The 18,993-nt window shown below is 47.6% G+C and overlaps 1 protein-coding gene across 1 annotated transcript; it reads left to right on the top strand.

Moving 5' to 3' along the window:
* Positions 1-1,959: 1,959 nt before the first annotated feature.
* Positions 1,960-11,810, top strand: BCL7C (BAF chromatin remodeling complex subunit BCL7C). Its single transcript, XM_033170026.1, has 6 exons — positions 1,960-2,544; positions 4,350-4,428; positions 5,910-6,018; positions 9,218-9,379; positions 9,469-9,554; positions 11,400-11,810. Exons 1-6 carry the CDS (start codon positions 2,453-2,455, stop codon positions 11,541-11,543), a joined length of 672 nt encoding a protein of 223 aa, XP_033025917.1. The 5' UTR covers positions 1,960-2,452; the 3' UTR covers positions 11,544-11,810.
* The last annotated feature ends 7,183 nt before the right edge of the window (positions 11,811-18,993 follow it).

The following is an 18,993-nucleotide window of genomic DNA, read 5'->3' as shown; positions in this document are numbered from 1 at the left end:
GACTCCGCCTCTCATTGGCTCTGGCTGCTCCACCTACTGTTGGTCTCCTGGCTTTCTGCCCCACCAGTCCCAGCCACCACTGCCTGCCCTATAACCCCCCCCCCCAACCTAGCCTGCTGCCTTCAGATGACCCTGTCCTATTGATTCCAAAGTGAGAGCTGGCTGCCGGTGCGGTTGGCCTTTTTACATAAAATGTGGAGGGGGGCCTCCATCTTGTCTGTCATCTTAGGCAGCGGAGTGTCTTAATAAAATAAAAACAGCTGCCATGAAATCCAAATCCAGGGAACTCTGGGGACTGTAGCCATGTGGGGGTGGGGTGGGGGTGGAATGGGGGCCTGTTCACAGCTCTAAGCACCCTGGACAAACGATGGTTGAGCGAAGCCACGAGGGTATAAAGTGGCATGGCAGTGCTTTAAATGCACAGTGCAGACATTGGGGGGGGGGGCTTAGTGAAAGAATGCAGGTCCTATTGAAAGAGGGGGCCTCTTTAAGAGCATTAATTTCTCCGCCTAAAATCACCTAAGTGTACCACTGGGCCCCGAAGCACGTGGGCCTACCCCCTTCGCCTTGCAGAGACCGGGCTGAGGTAATGGCGACCCCAAAAAACGCCTCTGACTCACCGCTGGGATCTGAGCGCAGTGTGGGAACATGGCTGAGCTTCTCAAGTCCAATCCCCAGAAAGCAGCTTTTGGAGATTAACTGGTTCTGTCTCATAGGCTTTGAAAAGCGCGTGGGGGTGGGGGTGGCATGGGAAAAGAAAATAGACGGAGAAAAACACATGCTAATTGTAAAAAAGAAAGATGGGGTTCCCCCATTTGCGTGAAAACAGCTGTTTTGTTTGACAGTTGCTTGCCACTTTCTTCTCTCCCTGCCCCCCCACCGAGGAGGAAGTTCTCCTGAGCATGTGCAGAGTGTTAGATTCCTCTCACGGCTGTATGACTGCTGCCAGCCCACCCTTCTGTCATAGGTTTTGGGTCGCCACATGATTTCCGGCACAGGCTCTGTAGTTCTGACAGGCATGTGCCAGGCAGGGATGCAACAGGTGCAGCTCCTCTTGAAGATGCAATATCTGTTCTGCATTTAGCAATCTAACTGCCTGTCCGATTTGTATGCACATTTATTCAGAAATAAGTGACAATGAATTCAGTGGGGAGTACCACTGAAAACATGTGCCTAGGAGCGGAAGCTAGCAGTGCAATCCTAAGCGTGCCTACTCAGAAGTAAGTCTCATTAAATTCAGTAGGACTTACTCCAAAGTGAATGTGCAACGCTACATGCACTTAACCTCATTTAGTTTAACAAGATGTACTTCTGAGTAACACACAGGACTGAATTTAAGCCTGTCGAAAACCTTTTTCTTTCTGCATTCCATCTTTTCTCTCTTTCCGTATCCCCTGTTCATTTTGCTTCGCACCCAGCTTGAAGAAGAAGAATTCTGGAGAAGTTGGTTGTGTGCACATTGCCAGCTTAATATGCAGCTAGGTTGTCCTTTTTCTCAATTCGGATCAAACCTGGTTTGGGGGGAAAAACGTGCCAAAATGCAGCATTTCGTAAGAAAGGACAGGATAGATACAGATTTCGGCTAAGTCGTGCATGTGCTGCTTCCCAAGGCAGTGTTAAATGGATGTAGAATAAATTGGAGTCTGTACACAGCCCTTGAAATCAGAGCTCAAAGGAGAAGTGTGCACAATTCATCGCTTGCTCTGTTTTTGCCTATCCTTTTCCACCTGCAGGCTGCTCCATCATCCGCCTCTCTGCATTTATCAAAAAGGATGCAATCCTCTGTTTCAGACTGTCAATTTCTTCTTCTCCTTCTTCTCCAGCTCTCCTAGTCACCAGAGGGCGCTCCCTGTGCTGCAAATCTCTGTGAAAAAAGAAAAACAACCCAAAGAACTTATATTATTTTCTTCCGATGGTGAGCTGCCTTTTTTCCGTTTTCTTTTTTCTCCCCCGCCCCCCTTCTGACAAACGGGAGGACAGGAAAAAGAAGACAAAGAGGAGGAAGTAGAGATTAACGGTGGACTAACCCGAAAGGGAGAATTGTGACAAGTAGATGAGGGCTCAGATTAAAACCAAAAACCAAGAAACCGAAAGAGGAGAGAAACAGCAAAATATTGACGCAAACTGACAGAGGAGGAAGACTGACTGATGGAGTGGCAGGCTATGGCTGGATATCCGGGTGGCAGAGTGATGCACAGGGAATATTTCTAGTCCTGTCCTCGGGGTAGTCAGCAAAAGGAGGCAGAGAGGGGCAGAGGAATAGGGAAAGAAAGAGAGAAAGAAAGAAAGAAAGAAAGAAAGAAAGAAAGAAAGAAAGAAAGAAAGAAAGAAATGGGATAAAGAGAGCAGAAGAACATAAGCAAAACAAAGCAATCCCAGTCGTAAGGCTCTCCATTTCTCCTCTGCATCTGCCTCCACACTCTGCTCAACTCTCCAAAGTTGCTCCCCGGTGATGTCTGGACGTGCGGTTCGAGCCGAGACACGCAGCCGGGCGAAAGATGACATCAAGAAAGTGATGGCAGCCATCGAGCATGTCCGCAGATGGTGAGGCCGTTGGGCGTAGGGGGCGGAGGAACTTTTGGAGGGACCTGGCATCTCTGGCTGCATCCGTTTTTTAAAAGGGTTGTGAGCCGGTTTCCGCGGTGCAGGTCGCGAGGGGTCGATTTGGGCTTTGGGGTGCATGTGGCACAACACCTGTCTCGTTCGGAAGGCTGTGTTTTGTGCTGCAGCTCAGTGCTAGAGCAGAAGGCCCCAGTTTCAAGCCCTGGTGTCCCCCGCTAAGGCCGGGAATGTCCCTTGCCTGGAACCTGTGTGAGCTGCTGCCGGTCCGTGCAGGCAATATTGGACTAGTTGCACCAATGATCTGACCTGCTGTGGCTGCCTGTGCTCCTGTGTATTACAAACCAAAGTTTCACACTGGGAAGCACACGATCCGTTTCATGCAGTTTTGTGAATGTTTGCCAAGTGCATTTTGGAAGGGGGATTGTCGAGTTGCATTTTTTTTAGGTAGTTCCCTCACTGTGAGAAGCCAAGTTACAGGGAACCAGGCAGAGGGTCTTCTCGGTAGTGGCACCGGCCCTGTGGAACACCCTCCCAGCAGATGTCAAGGCAATAAACAACTATCTGACTTTTAGAAGACATCTGAAGGCAGATTGTTCTTGGTATGAGCTTTCATGTGCATGTGTATCTGAAGAAGTGTGCATGCACACGAAAGCTCATACCAAGAACAAACTCAGTTGGTCTCTAAGGTGCTACTGGAAAGAATTTTCTATTTTGTTTCGACTATGGCAGAACAACACGGCTACCCACCTGTAACTGTTTAGGGAAGTTTTTAAGGACCAATGTTTTAATGTATTTTTAATCTCTGTTGGAAGCCACCCAGGGTGGCTAGGGAAACCCAGCCAGATGGGCGGGGTACAAATACCGGTAATAATTTATTATTATTATTATTATTATTATTATTATTATTATTATTATTATTATTATTCCGTCCATTGATATTGGTGGTGTGGGATGATCCTAGATTTGCCAGCCAAGAAACTACAACATTTGCTTCCTTTTCAGGGAGGGCTTTTGAAAAGCACTACTTTCTTCCCATTATTTCTTCCTCACAGCCTGCAACGTTAGGTGGCCTACAGTTCCCTTCATCTGTGACTATTGGCCATAATGGCTGGGGCTGATGGGAGTTGTAGTCCACAGCACCTGGTACACACCACCTTGGCTACATGGCAAGGTCATAGCAGAGGTGGAATTGGAACTGAAGGCTTCCTGATTCACAGCTCTGTCCGTTAGCTAATACATTACGCCAGCTCAGGAATGCGTGACAGGGCCTTCTCTGTGGTGGCTCCGAGGGCTGTATAATATTCTTCCCAAGGAAGGCTGCATCCAGCTTGCTGCTTGTCTTTTGATGAGCAACTAAAATGTCTTTCTTTAGGAAAACATTTGGCCCACTTTAGTTGCTGCTGGTGGTCCAGTTTCCATCTGACTCAATTTTTTTTCCCTTTATGGGTGTTTTCAGGGAGGTTTTATTTAATTTTTGTTGTTGCTTTTCTATATATTTGCCATTATGAGCCACCGAAGGTTCTTTAGCGGAATAGCAGGATATTAAATGTTTCCTTATATAAATGTATGCTTAATATAATATTTAGGATCCCGTTCCTGTCAATTGATTCTCTGTAAATGACTGCACACTGGGAAGTTGTAATGAGGGGGTGCTGCTGGGAGTTTCCCTGAGGTGAAATAGGTTGTGGGGCTCACATGGGAAGCTGCAACTTGCATAATTAATAATATTAATTAATTAATTAATTAATTAATAACGCTCACACCATTTGCTCCTCTCTGCTTCGTAGGGAAAAGCGGTGGGTGACGGTTGGGGACACATCTCTTCGGATCTACAAGTGGGTACCTATTGTGGACCCCCGAGATGAGGTAAGGGGAAGAGTCGCATCTCTAGATTTATTTAGCTCAATTTGTATAACACTTAATTAAAAAAAGGCCGTTTACGTAAGATATAAAATTTTCATTAAAAACTGTAATAAAAACAGTAGACATAATAAAAGGAGTCAAAAGATAGATAAAATCAACAATACATAATGAAATTGCGTGTATTTTTTAAAAATTACTTTTCAAGTTTATACATTTCACTGATTTCACAATCATTTTGACATTTCCAAACTTGACTTCCTTCCCCCCCCCTTTCCTGCGGTTCCTTTAATTTATTTTTAATATCTTCTGCATATCCTAATTAACTAAATTTGCTCATCTTCTTTAAATATATGCTGTTATGAAACTGCGGGTTATTACAACAACCCTGCCAATGTTCTAATCTGTTTACAATTTATCTGTAAGTTTTCAATAAACCGTTTCCATTCTTTTATTACAAAGTTTGTTATCTTGATTTCTTTTTCTTCCGGTTTCGCCATTTCTGCATATTCCATACGTTTTTGTATCATCCTTCCTTTGCTGGGACTTCTTCTTTTTTCTTTCCATTTTTGGGAATGAAATTACACGTCTGGTGGGTAGGCTTTCCTAAGCAAAGAAGTGTTTAGCTGGTGTTGAAAACAGTACAGCGAAGGCACGGTTGGGGTCCGCTAATTGGGCCTAAGCTGCCTTGGTCACTGGAAAGCCAATAAATTCCATACACAGAGGAGATTCCCATAATCACTCCTTTATTCAGCTGAGTAAAACGGAGCTGGCGAGCCACACTCACCAGTGTGATGGTGAAGCCGCCCCAAATAGACTTTGTTCATTCTTTTTATAGGCACCCCCTCCCTTTCCCCCTTTCGAGGTTCCTTGCGCTGATCGAAACAGGACACCCTGCCTGGAGACCTTGAAGGGGAGAGCTGCCTAGCAGAGGGAGGTTTTTCTGAAAATCGCCTAGCAACCTTAACTGGCAAACTCGGCCCTCCAAATGTTTTGGGACTACAACTCCCATCATCCCTAGCTAACAGGACCAGCGGTCAGGGATGATGGGAGTTGTAGTCCCAAAACATCTGGAGGGCCGAGTTTGCCTATGACTGTTCTAAAGCAGGCAGAACAAAATAAAATAAAATAAAAATTCCTTCCAGTAGCACCTTAGAGAACTTAGTTGGTCTCTAAGGTGCTACTGGAAGGAATTTATTTTATTTTATTTTATTTTGACTATGGCAGACCTACCTGTAACTAAAGCAGGCAGTTTTTTTTTTTTTTACAGAAGCAAAATGGCATCAGTTAGGCTAACCACAAAACAGGACAAGAACAGGCCTCTGTGGCTTTTCCTGAGACCCCACAGCGCCTGACTAATATCAATAGGTAGGGAGTTCCAGAGAAGAGGCCCTGCTGTGCTAAAACATCGATTTCTCTCAAGCTCCCTTTCTCTGAAGCTCTTCAAGGCTTCCCTTATTTCTTGTCTCCCTTTCCTTCCTTGACAGGAGAAAAGGCGGCTGGCAGGCAACAGCGAGCAGCAGCGGACCAAAGAGCGAAGAGCCCGCATGCCCAGCCCTCGGAGGAACCCAGCCCTGCTCATGCTGGACCTCAATGGTACATTGTGGAAGGTGGGGGGGGGGGCAGGAGAGGGGAGGGACAAACACTTGTCAGGCCGGGGAGAAAGGATGCTTACAAGGCCCCGCCCACATGGCTGCCCAGGCCACTTCCATCACACTAGTTCTCCAAAGGTTTTCCCCAAAGGTGATCTGAAATTTAACTCTGGGAAGAGATTCTGCTTGATGCTTCTGGGAATTAAGCATATCCAGGGCAGTGTTTACTTCAGTGGTGTCTATGTCAGCCGTTTTGTGACTGGTGCCTCTGGCTCTCTCTCAAAAATTCAAAATGTGCCCCCTGGTCCATAAAGGTTGGCGACCCCTGCTCTTGGCTGCTGTTTAGGAAGAAGCGTTTTGAAAGAGGGGGACGTACCCAGTTTTAGAAGCAAAGGGGGGCTTGCGGCAGATGTGGAGTCTAGGATCCTGCCCCCAACACCTGTGGCTTGCCTCCCCTTCTTCTGTAGCCTCTTTCCAGAGGCGCCACTCTGCCAGCCCGAGCGGTGGCATCGGAATAGGGCTCTGCAAACTTAAAGGAAAATGTTTCATATCTGCTCCTGAATTCGGGAAGACGCTTCCATTTATTGCTTAGTGGGCCTCTCCTTACATCTCGTGTGTGACAACTTTCCATAAATTACTGATGTTCTGTAGGTAGAAGGATTTCCTTCCTGCTTTTTATCATGTGTTCATTTTTTTTAAAAAAAAATATTACTTTTATTAATTACATTTGTACAGTCATGCCTCTGGTTGCGTTCGCTGCAGGTTGTGTTCGCTACGGGTTACGAGCGTGCCAAACCATGAAGTACCAGAACGGGTTACTTCTGGGTTTCGGCGCGCGGGGATGTGCAGAAGCACTAAATTGCGCTCTGTGCATGCGCAGAAGTGCCAAATCGCACCACGTGAATGCGCGGATATGGCGCTTCAGGTTGCGCTCTTTTCATGTTGCGAACGGGCCTCCGGAACGGATCCCGTTCTCAACCAGAGGTACCACTGTATACTTCCCTTCATCAGAAGATCTCAGGGCGGTTCACAGCATAAAAACGCAGAATAAAACCACAAAGCACATAACAAGAGCAAACCAATAACCCCTCCTCCCACATTTAAAAGGACAGAGATGGTTAACCAGTCAAAGGCTGAAGAAGAAAGTTCCCCCCGGTGCCTAAAGATGTATAATGAAGGCACCAGCCGAACCTCCCTGAATCGAGCTGATGATGGTATTGGGGGTGGCTATTCATAATTCCTCATTCGATACTCTTTGCACCTGCAAAAGTTTTGGGGCGGTCATACGGCTTTGTTTGCAATCAGCATAGGTCCCGTAACATCCTGCTGAAATCCTTTCCCTTTTTTTCTGCCGCAAATGTTCCAGGTTTTGTCCCACTTTTGTTGGGCTGAAGTGCGGGAGTGCCTCTCCAGAAAGCAATAGTGAGAACATTGGGGAAGCAGAACCAATAACAAAAGTGGAAGGATGGGTGGACAGTGGTAATCATACACTGTTCATCATCCCCCCCCCACATCATTTTAAATTTGTATACCGTCTTACAATACTCGAGGCGGTTTACAAGCTGAAGAAACAAAAAATGTACATCTTATAACAATCTAATGCAATACAAAAATGTGGTAATAAAACAAAACTTTAAAATAAGCAGACTACATCAAAAAAGTAACATTCAACAATCATTAGAATAGTATAAAGTGATAATATCAACATATAAAAGTTAAACAGAAATCCACTCAACTGTTACAATAAATAATTTCTAAACTATAACCAATAAAACAACGGCAAGCCACAGTACATAAAATAATACAATACAAACTGAGAAGCAGAGACTAGAGGGTGGGGCAAGGCAGGTGGAAGGAGGCCTTGTCTGACGAAGTCTCTCCCCTCATTCTCCTCTCCCCTCTTATTAGTGACATGTTGCAGAAGACACCCCTAAAAACCACCAACCAGTCTGGAGTTGGCCCTATGTGATTGGAGGGAGGAGCAGCTCTGTTATTTAAGTGCATGGAAATGCTGACATTATGCCTAGAACCAGTGCTATTTTTCTAGGAAAAGAGGTGCTGGAACTCACCATGAACGCCTCCCTCATTCTCTTATAATGGCAATGGTGCCCACCTGAGAGGTGCAGGAACTGAGTTCCACTAAGTTCCAGCTGGGGGGAAAAGCCCTGCCTAGAATGGCACCACCAGGCACCCTGTGGATTCATGCAAGAAGGGCGGATGGCGAAATCAAAGAGGTGTTCGGATCCTCCCCTGGACCACCAAGCTGCCCAACAACAGCATCCTGATCAAGTTTGCAGATGACACCAAATTGGGAGGGGTGGCTAATACCCCAGAGGACAGGATCACACTTCAAAATGACCTTAACAGATTAGACAACTGGGCCAAAGCAAACAAGATGAATTTTAACAAGGAGAAATGTAAAGTACTACACTTGGGCAAAAAAAATTATGAAAGGCACAAATACAGGATGGGTGACACCTGGCTTGAGAGCAGTACATGTGAAAAGGATCTAGGAGTCTTGGTAGACCACAAACTTGACATGAGTCAACAGTGTGATGCAGCAGCTAAAAATGCCAATGCAGTTCTGGGCTGCATCAATAGGAGTATAGCGTCTAGATCAAGGGAAGTAATAGTACCACTATATTCCGCTCTGGTCAGACCTCCCCTGGAATACTGTGTCCAGTTCTGGGCACCACAGTTCAAGAAGGATACTGACAAGCTGGAACGTGTCCAGAGGAGGGCAACCAAAATGGTCAAAGGCCTGGAAACAATGCCTTATGAGGAACGGCTTAGGGAGCTGGGTATGTTTAGCCTGGAGAAGAGAAGGTTAAGGGGTGATATGATAGCCATGTTCAAATATATAAAAGGATGTCATATAGAAGAGGGAGAAAGGTTGTTTTCTGCTGCTCCAGAGAAACGGACACGGAGCAATGGATTCAAACTACAAGAAAGAAGATTCCACCTAAACATTAGGAAGAACTTCCTGACAGTGAGAGCTGTTCGGCAGTGGAATTTGCTACCAAGGAGTGTGGTGGAGTCTCCTTCTTTGGAGGTCTTTAAGCGGAGGCTTGACAGCCATCTGTCAGGAATGCTTTGATGGTGTTTCCTGCTTGGCAGGGGGTTGGACTGGATGGCCCTTGTGGTCTCTTCCAACTCCATGATTCTATGACAATTCCTAACGCTCCGCTTTCCACTTTCCGCAGACGAGAACAGCAATCAGAGTTCCATTTCGGAGACCTCCTTGCTGAAAGGCGGGGACACCAGCCCCAGCTCCACCCTGGACCGCAGCCAGACTGTAACTCCCACCCCACTAGGGGAGCTCAAGGCCGAGGACTCTCAGCCTCCTTTGCTGGGGCAGGAAGGAGGTAGGTGGTGTTAGGGTGGCGAGGTTTTAAATCCTTTTGTTTTACACATCGTACTTGTTTAATCTCTCCATTTCTCTCCTGGGTGGCAGAGTCCGGAGTGTTGCTTCTGGAGGGGACAGATGAACCTCCCATGCTCACCAAAGAAGAGCCAGATTCCAAGACGTCGGAGACCCAGGTGAGGGTGCTAATCCTTGGAAGGGACAGAGCTCAGTGGTAGAGGCCCTGCTTTGCATGCCAAAGCTCCCAGGTTCGAGGGCGACATTTCCAAGTAGACCATATTCGGCTAGATCAGGCATAGGCAACCTTCGGCTCTCCAGATGTTTCGGACTACAATTCCCATCATCCCTGACCACTGGTCCTGTTAGCTAGGGATCATGGGAGTTGTAGGCCAAAACATCTGGAGAGCCGAAGGTTGCCTATGCCTGGGCTAGATAGACCCAGTGACCTGACTCAGTCAGCTTCTTGCATCTCCTTGAAGATGGCAATGGACAGTGTTGCAGCGTGTTCCGTCTAGGGCTGAGTGGGACCAGCCGACCAGCTCCACAAAGTTCCTCCTTTGTGGCTGAAGCTGTACAATAGACCTGTTTTAGTGTGGTGGCCCTTTGGGGTGAAGCTTGGAGAGGGGGATCAAGACAGAATGTTTCTTGGAGAGGGGTTGTTTCTTGATAACACCCTATTTATTTTATTTTATTTATTAAATTGATATAAGAAAAACTGCTCCCTTTCCTTTATGGGGTATTCCAGAGCCCCTATAGAGTCCTTAAGTGGGTTCCCCATCCGTAGGAGAAAACAGAGGCCAACCAGAGTATATTCAGAAGCAAAGTGGCTAGTAAGCCTGATCTTTATTCAAGGAACTGTTGCAACAGGGTCCCCACTCAACACACATAGGAGGGAGGAGAACCCTGAACAATGGTGCACAGGTCCTTATATAGACTTTTGAAATTGCCCGCCCTGTAGCCCAAGACCACCCCCCAAAACATCATACATACATCACAGAAGGAGGCGGTCTACAGCAGAAATCCTGTCTGCCAGGATACCTGATAATGGTCACTGATTGCATTACCTTGGGAGTCATTCTTTTGTGATGGTTCCTGAATCCAGGTCACAGGCTCACCCTATTCATACACAAATACATCCTTAACACAGGATTTGTAAGCAAAAAGATAATGGGAAGCATTTCCCCATTTCCCTCCCTTACTGCAGAGGAATATTTGAGGTCATTGGGAGAGTCAAATTTGTTCTCCCATACTATTTCAGACACATGGTTCATATATTTAGATAGGTGTGCATTTATAAATATTTATTCTAAACCACTGAGCCTCTTGGGCTTGCCGATAGGAAGGTTGGCAGTTCGAATCCCCACAACGGGGTGAGCTCCCTTTGCTCGGTCCCAGCTCCTGCCAACCTAGCAGTTCGAAAGCATGTCAAAGTGCAAGTAGATAAATAGGTACCGCTCCAGCGGGAAGGTAAATGGCATTTCCATGCGCTGCTCTGGTTTCGCCAGAAGTGGCTTAGTCATGCTGGCCACATGACCTGGAAAAACTGTCTGTGGACAAATGTTGGCTGCCTCGGCCAGTAAAGTGAGATGAGCGCTGCAACCCCAGAGTCGTTTGCGACTGGACTTAACTGTCAGGGGTCCTTTACCTTTACCTTTATTCTATATTTGAGACCTTAAAATTCTTAGAACATCCCCCACCATCGAAAGATCTCGGGGCATTTCACAGAATAAAACACAAGGTAAAACACGAGTAAATAATAAAACCAAAAACAACAAAACAGTACCACCACTCCCCCACACTTTCCACAGACACATTTAAAAGGCTGTAGCATATTTACCTCTTAACATTTCAATTCATGTGCACTTTATGCCAGGTATGGGGAACATTTTTTCCGACTGAGGGCCAAATTCGTTCCTGGGCAATCTTCTGGGGGCCACATTGGAGTGGTGGGCAGGGCTAGAGGCAGAAGTGGGTTTCTCCCCTTTCTATAGCATGTATTTCCCCTTCTCTTCCTGGCGCAGGACACAGCAGGCCCCGCAAAGCCCGCGAAAGAGGCCTTCGAAGCACCAGCGCCTGAGGCAGAACAGCCGCCCGAGGCTCCGCCATTGAAGCGCATGCGCAGTGAGGCACAAGATTCGGAGTCCAGCCAGCCCTCGGATGCTTAACCCTCAGGCCTGCTTTTGCTCTCCCCACCTCTTTTGACAGGGTGTTGAGGGAGGGGGAGGGGACTTGCTGGGCGATACCGTATATATTAACATATTATGCTAAAATATGGTGGCCAGCCCACCTTTATGCCACCTTGCCCACCTGGGCACTGTCACCATTTCACTGCGCTTGCTGCCCCCTGGTGCAGCCGCTGGGCAAGACTGTTGTTGGTGAAGAAACATGGCGGCCATCCTTGGATACCCCCAGAAGCCATGTTTGTTTACATTGGGCAGCCCCTCCCCACCCCCCACCCCCAGTGTGCATGCATGATTCACAGTATTGTGCTGGTGGGGAGCAAAGCTCAAGCAAAGATGGATGGGGAGATTATGGTGACGAGAGGGGAACTGGGAAGGTTTCCGGAAAGGCCCGTCAGACCTAATGCGTCATATAGATGATCCCTTGCACTGTGAGAGAGGAGGGGAGGCATAAGCACACTAGCCCAAAGAAAAAGGAACAAAGGCTTGATTTAGAAAAAAAATTAATAAATCCGGAAAGCCACAAAGCTCCCAGGTTCTTTTTTTCCCCCTACCCCAGGTTAGAGAGAGTGAGGGCATCTGTGGGATTAAAAGCCAGGCTGCATGGACCACTAAACCCACCCAAAATCCAAATTTTACAACCGGGAAGAAACATCCAGCAAATAGAGCCAATTAAGCATCTTTGCTTACTTCCGTATAATTGTGTTGTTTTCATTATTCGAAGGAGAGGATTGTGGAGGTGTTCCTGAGCTCTTCTTCAGAATTGCAAATTGCAGAATCTCTCACACAGTTTTCTAGGCACACAGGATACTGTGGAGCCCAGATTAAGGGAAGGATAGGCCATTAATTGCTGCAATAAATCCTGGAGGCCAAAGCTATGTAGATGTTATGCCCTCTGCCTTGAAAGCTCCTTTGCCTAATCGCAGGTATGCAGGGGCTATGTTTGGGGAAAGGGAAAGGAACTCTAATATGCTTAGGTAAAAAAACTCCCCGCATTGTTGTTCCTTAATGTTTGTAGAGCTCAGTTCCTCAGAGCTGAAACAATCTGGGGGCAGAGACCTTATCACTTCTGACTCTCAATAACTCATGGCAAGGGAGGAGGAGGAGCTTGGCTTCTATTCCTGCCTCTAGAAGAAGGCAGGCTCATCTCCAGAGGTGAGAAGAGGGAGCTGGATGTGTCTGAGCCCCCCATGCTTCTTGGACTGAAGAGAGCCCAGCCTTTGCTAGAAGGGCATTGAGTGTTGTAGGTTGAAAGTTGGGCTTTGGAAGCCTAAGACTCCTGGTTCTCCCCTCCCCCCCCACATCTGGATGTAAAATTGGAAGGAATCAGGAGGCAAAAAAGGTTTAGTGGAATAGTAGAGAATCAATCGGCATTTTGGGTTTGGTGGTGTACACTTTCTTTTTGTTATAGAGTTTGCTGTTCAACAGCAAGCTGTGTCTGTGTGCAGGGAGCTTCCACGTTTCCATACCTTACCCTCAAAGTTGTTAGCTTTCTCTTTGGTTGCCTGGGCTTTGCTATTGCTTGCTGTTCTTCCTCTGTTAAGAGCACCGTATCTCCTTAATACCATCATATAACAGTTCCTGGATTTAACTGTGGCACTGCAGCTGATAATCAGGAGGGACGTTTTAATGTCAGAGGATGCTGGTTTTGACAGGCTCCCACAAATTGGATGTGTTCAGTACCACTCCTTGCTTGCTCTTTGATAAAATGGCCTTCTTGTGACTTCTTTATATAACAAGAGGACTGAGGGGTGCTGATTGTTTGAACAATGAAACTAAATGCCTCTCCGGGTTTTATGGGGCAGCATTGCTCATGGATATAACTGTACATAAAGCACACAAATGGATGCTTCATATCCCCCCTCTGCTAGCTGGCTTTTTCCACCTGGGGCAGAATGCCAACCAATCATGGCTACTGGCATCACCCCCTACCCACCTGGGCTGTGGGCAACCTCCCCAAATTATTGGCAGTTTGTGCTGTTGTCATGCTTTAGCCCTCTGAGCACAGGTCTTTTCTGCAAACCGACAACCTGCTTGCTCCCAGTTTAGCTTTTCAAGTTCAAATCTGCACCTCACGTCCCTGCAAGACGCATTTTTCAAGCGATCTCAGTAATCAGGAACTCTGAATTCAAGTTACAGGTAGGTAGCCGTGTTGGTCTGCCATAGTCAAAACAAAATAAAAAAATAAAAAAATTCCTGCCAGTAGCACCTTAGAGACCAACTGAATTCAAGGTCAGCCCAAATCGACTCCAAGCAGGAGCCGAAAACAACAGGACTCAAAACCTTATGCCTACCATTAGGCAAGGTGATAATCCCTACAGCCCTCAGCTGTCAAATTTCGAGATAGTATTAAAGAACAGTAAAATTAAGTTGTTGTTTTTTTGAAAGATAAAAAGGGACTACAGGAACATATGGAAATGCATACTCTGTTGTTGCTCTGCCACCTTCTTCCTCTTGAGGTTGGCCCAAGGCTCAATGGGAAATACCCTTTCTGGGTTAAGTGCAGTGTGCTTCAAATGTGACAGTTGCACAAATCCTGCATGTAGGCTGTTGCATGTAATAGACCCATGTGCATGCACTTTTTTACATGCAGCCGGCCCCAGTAAGTTACTCCAGTTGTGGGTTTGCCTTGAGAAAGACATTAGGGTCATACTGTGGGGCCAATCATGTCTCACGTGGTATTTGCACAATGTCTTGCATGGAAATGATTTCCATGTGGGAGCTTTTAAATGTTCAACATAGGCCCTTAAGGCACTCATTCAGCGAAGCCTTTAGTAGCAGCGGGAGTGTGCTATTGTTTATTCCAGCAATAACGTGTTAATGTTTCTTTTTCTTTTCTTACCTATTGTTTTATAAGCAATTTCACATTGTAATTCTCTTGGTCTATAAAGGAGATTCCTCATCCTGAGCCCGTGTGTGTCTGTTCATGCGTGAGAGAAGGTATACTTTGATATAATTCAGAAGCATTACTATTAATGGTATATATTGAATTGATACCCTGCCCTTCCTCACTAGTTGAAAGCATTCTCCCATCCAAGGATCTGGAATTGAATTATTCAGTCACCAAATGCCTGGGTAAATAGGGATGTTTTCAAATTCCTCCTGAAAGTTAATAATGATAGAGACGGGCACAGTTCACTAAGCAACCTGATCGCTTTGTACATGCCTTGGGTGCATTTAATCAGGGCTGTTTCATAAATGACTTTTCTTTGCACAGAGCTAACCTCGGCTTTGGGGAGGGAAGAGAGAGAGAGAGGGAGGGAGGGAGGACACAGCTTTAATGGTAGGAAGAAGTTCAGTACCCACCAGACATCTGAGCACATAAGATTTCCAGCACCTGGAAAGAACTGTAGTTTGTCACGGGTGCTGGGAATTGTAGTTCTGTGGTGAGGAAGCTAGAACTCCCAGGATTCTTTGGGGGAACCCATGTGCTTTAATGTATGGTGTGGAACCGCTGTGAGGAGGGGGTAAAGGACCCCTGACCATTAGGTCCAGTTGTGTCCGACTCTGGGGTTGCAGCGCTCATCTCGCTTTACTGGCCGAGGGAGCCGGCGTACAGTTTCCGGGTCATGTGGCCAGCATGAAAAAGGCGCTTCTGGCGAACCAGAGCAGCGCCCGGAAACGCCGTTTACCTTCCCGCCGGAGCGGTACCTATTTATCTACTTGCACTTTTGACATGCTTTCAAACTGCTAGGTGGGCAGGAGCTGGGACCAAGCAACGGGAGCTCCCCCCCCCCCCCGTCGCGGGGATTCGAACCGCCGACCTTCTGATCAGCAAGCCCTAGGCTCTGTGGTTTAATCCACAGCGCCACCCGCATCCCGTGTGAGGAGGGGGTAGCACACACTTTTGCAAGCAGAGGGCTCCAGGTTTGCTGGTCAACATCTTGAGGTGGTGCTGGAGAAAACGTTGCCCAAAGTGCTGCTGCCAGTCGATGTAGATCAAGAATGGGGGAGCTCTTTTCAGCATTTCCCCTTGTGCAAACTGTGTGTGTGTGTGTGTGTGTATATATACACACACACACACACACACACACACACACACACACACACACATGCTGGTGGTGGGCAGGGCCAGAGGCCAGAGCAGGCAAAGCGACAGATGTAACTCTTCCCTTTGTACCTAGGCCAGTGTTTTTCAACCTTTTTGGGGCAAAGGCACACTTGTTTCATGAAAAAAATCACGAGGCACACCACCATTAGAAAATGTTAAAAAATTTAACTCTGTGCCTATATTGACTATATATAAAGTAATTCTCTTGAATTTTTCAATTTTTCCCACGGCACACCAGGCAACATCTCGCGGCACACTAGTGTGCCGCGGAACAGTGGTTGAAAAACACTGACCTAGGCTACATTCCAGCCACACAAAAGCCAGAAGTTTCTACAGAGCCACACTTTCCTCTCCATACACCATCCAGACAAGCAAGAGGCATTACTGGACTTCAAGGATCTAGCAAGTGAAAAGCAATCCGGTAGAATGTGGAACGTGAATGGTGAGGGGTGTGACTCAGGAAGACTTCCAAGGGCTGAGCAGAGGCCTGGAGGGCTGTGTTTGGCCCCCAGGACTGGAGTCCTGTCCCCCCCCCACCATATGTACACAACATTGAGCTCCCCCCATATGTACACAATGTCTCCTCATATGTACACAATGCTTCCTGCATTGCAGGGGGTTGGACTAGATGGCCCTTGGGGGTCCCTTCCAACTCTACAATTCGACGAGTTAGATGGACCAATGCGGTCTGACTCAGTTGTGCCATGTGAGAATAAGTAAGGCTGCAATTTTAACCGTGTGTACTCAGATGGTAATCCCATTAGAATTATACCCCTGTGGCTTGGGAACTAACAGTAGGACAACAAAAGTATGGTAGATTTCATGAGCTCTTTTAATCACCTGGAAGGATAAACACCCACCATCTATTGCACAGCAGTCTGAGGACCTCACTGCTCTTGATACATGTGAATGCATTTCTTATAAATGCAAATTTTGTTTGTGTATCTTAACAGAACATGCAGATGGACTGTGTCTACTTATATATTTCAACTGAGATGGGCTGTATTAATGGCTATTGCACTAACAATGGGAGCTGCTGTTGTTTCTTTTTGTTAGTTATACAATATTAATTTAAGTTACAGGTAGGTAGCCGTGTTGGTCTGCCATAGTCAAAACAAAATAAAAAATTCCTTCCAGTAGCACTTTAGAGACCAACTAAGTTTGTTCTTGGTATGAGCTTTCGTGTGCATGCACACTTCTTCAGATACAGAGATCTGAAGTGTATCTGAAGAAGTGTGCATGCACACAAAAGCTCATACCAAGAACAAACTTAGTTGGTCTCTAAGGTGCTACTGGAAGGAATTTATTTTTTAATATTAATTTAAAAAGAAGTTGTTCCAGAGAAATTGTGGGGCTTGCTCCCTAGTAGATGTTAAGATTTCAGCCTTTAATTAAAACTGCATACATTGCCATACAAATAAGCCATTGTTCTAAAGAGAGAAAGAGCACACTTTGTTTTCATTTCATTTGTTTCCCCACGTGGCAGCAAAGCATCATCTTGGAAAAGGCCTTCCTTACTGAGAGAGGAGAGAATGTCTCTTGCAAGATGGCATCAGCCACATTGTTTTGCAAGTCGCTTTCTTTCTCTTCCAACCCCCCCCCCCAATAAAATTGTTCCACTCCTGAAGATCGACTTTTTAACTGATTCCTCTCTCTCTGTTCAATCGATTGTTGAAGCTGATCGTTGGCAGGTAATCTCTGTCTCTGTCTGGCTGCAAAGTGGTCTGCCCCCTTATCTTGGGAGAAAGTCCTCTCGAACGCAGTAGGCCCTTCTTCCGAGTGAACACCCAGTGGCACCCTCTGCAGCGCTCAGGGTTGCAGTGCAATGCAATGCAATGCAATGCAATGCAATGGGGGTGGATCTTTGCAGGCAAACCAGCCCCCTTATCAGATCAGGCCGGGCAAGGAATAGTTAACCCTACCCACTCTCTTCCCACTGACCACCCCCCCCCCCAATATCGCGCCCGTCTCCATGTGCAGAGAGACGGAAGGGGAGGGCAGGCAGCGCCTCGTCAGGAGGGGCTCGCGGCAGCGCGGGCTCTTCGCTCATTTCCTGAGGGTTGGGGGGTCCGATCGGTGCTCGGAGGGGGAGAGAGCAGGGTGGGCTTGCTTTTGCCGGCGAGAGACCCCCCCCATCCTCCCCACGCAAGAGTCTCCAGCTCTCAGCGGCGGAGGAGGCGCCGTGATCATCATTTGGCACAGGTAAAAAAGACTGGGGAAACGCACAGCAGCAGGAGTGAAGGGGGGGCGGGGGGCTGCCTGGCGACCAGGGCTCTACTCTCCTTCTCCGTGCATAGGGATTTCCGACTGGGAAGACGAAAGGTGCGGGGGGGGGGGTGCAGTTTACTTTTTGTACATGCTTCCCCCCACCCCGGGCACAGCGTGGGAGGAGAACCCAGGAGTCCGGATCCCCGCCTCCCTCTCTCCCTCCCTGCAACGCCCCCCTTGCCCCACTCCGGGCACGGTGTGGGAGGAGAACCCAGGAGTCCGGATCCCCGCCTCCCTCCCTGCAACGCCCCCCTTGCCCCACTCCGGGCACGGTGTGGGAGGAGAACCCAGGAGTCCGGATCCCCGCCTCCCTCTCTCCCTCCCTGCAACGCTCCCCATGCCCCACTCCGGGCACAGTGTGGGAGAACCCAGGAGTCCGGATCCTCGTCTCCCTCCCTGCAACGCCCCCTTGCGTGGAACAGGTTCCCAGCCTCGTGGAGACGGAGGGCAGGCACAGGCGTCTCTGCCTTTTAACCCAAACAGCAGCCCCGCCCCCTTGCTTCCCTCCCACAGCTGGGGAGGTTGGAGGGAACCCAGGCGTCCGGCACCTCCCTCCCTCCTCGGCTTTAACCTATCCATCCCTCCTTCAAGAGAGAAAGTTCAGGAGTCCTGCTGAGACCTTCCATTCCTTCCAGCCTCGGGTCCTGCTTCCTCCGATTGGGGTTGGGACGGGAGGCAATCCCGCGACCCTCCCCATTTTGGATCCCCGTCATTTCACCTTTCCCTTTCCCTTTCTGACTTTGGAGCCGCTACAACAGCCTCCTAAGAACAGAGAGACAAGACTCAGCCCGGCTCCTGAGTCCTGGCAGGCCAGCCCCTTTACTGTATTTAGTTACTTGCCGGCTGCGATGATACTGGGAGAGAATCCCGTCTGAAATCCTGGCTGCTAGTCAGTGTAGACAATATTGATCGTTTCCTGCTTGGCAGGGGGTTGGACTGGATGGCCTTTGTGGTCTCTTCCAACTCTATGATTCTATGATGGGCCAATGGTCTGCCTGAGTAGAAGGCAGTTTCCTGTGTTCCTTTTGTGTGTGTGTGTGTGTGTGTGTGTGTGTGTGTGTAAATTTGGTTTTCAGATCAAAGTTTTACAATCACATGTCCAATATACAACATAAA

Source organism: Lacerta agilis, chromosome 14, assembly GCF_009819535.1.
Source record: "Lacerta agilis isolate rLacAgi1 chromosome 14, rLacAgi1.pri, whole genome shotgun sequence".
Lineage (NCBI taxonomy): Eukaryota > Metazoa > Chordata > Lepidosauria > Squamata > Lacertidae > Lacerta > Lacerta agilis.
The sequence above is the reverse complement of the archived record's forward strand: the minus strand, read 5'-3'. Positions and strand labels throughout refer to the sequence as shown.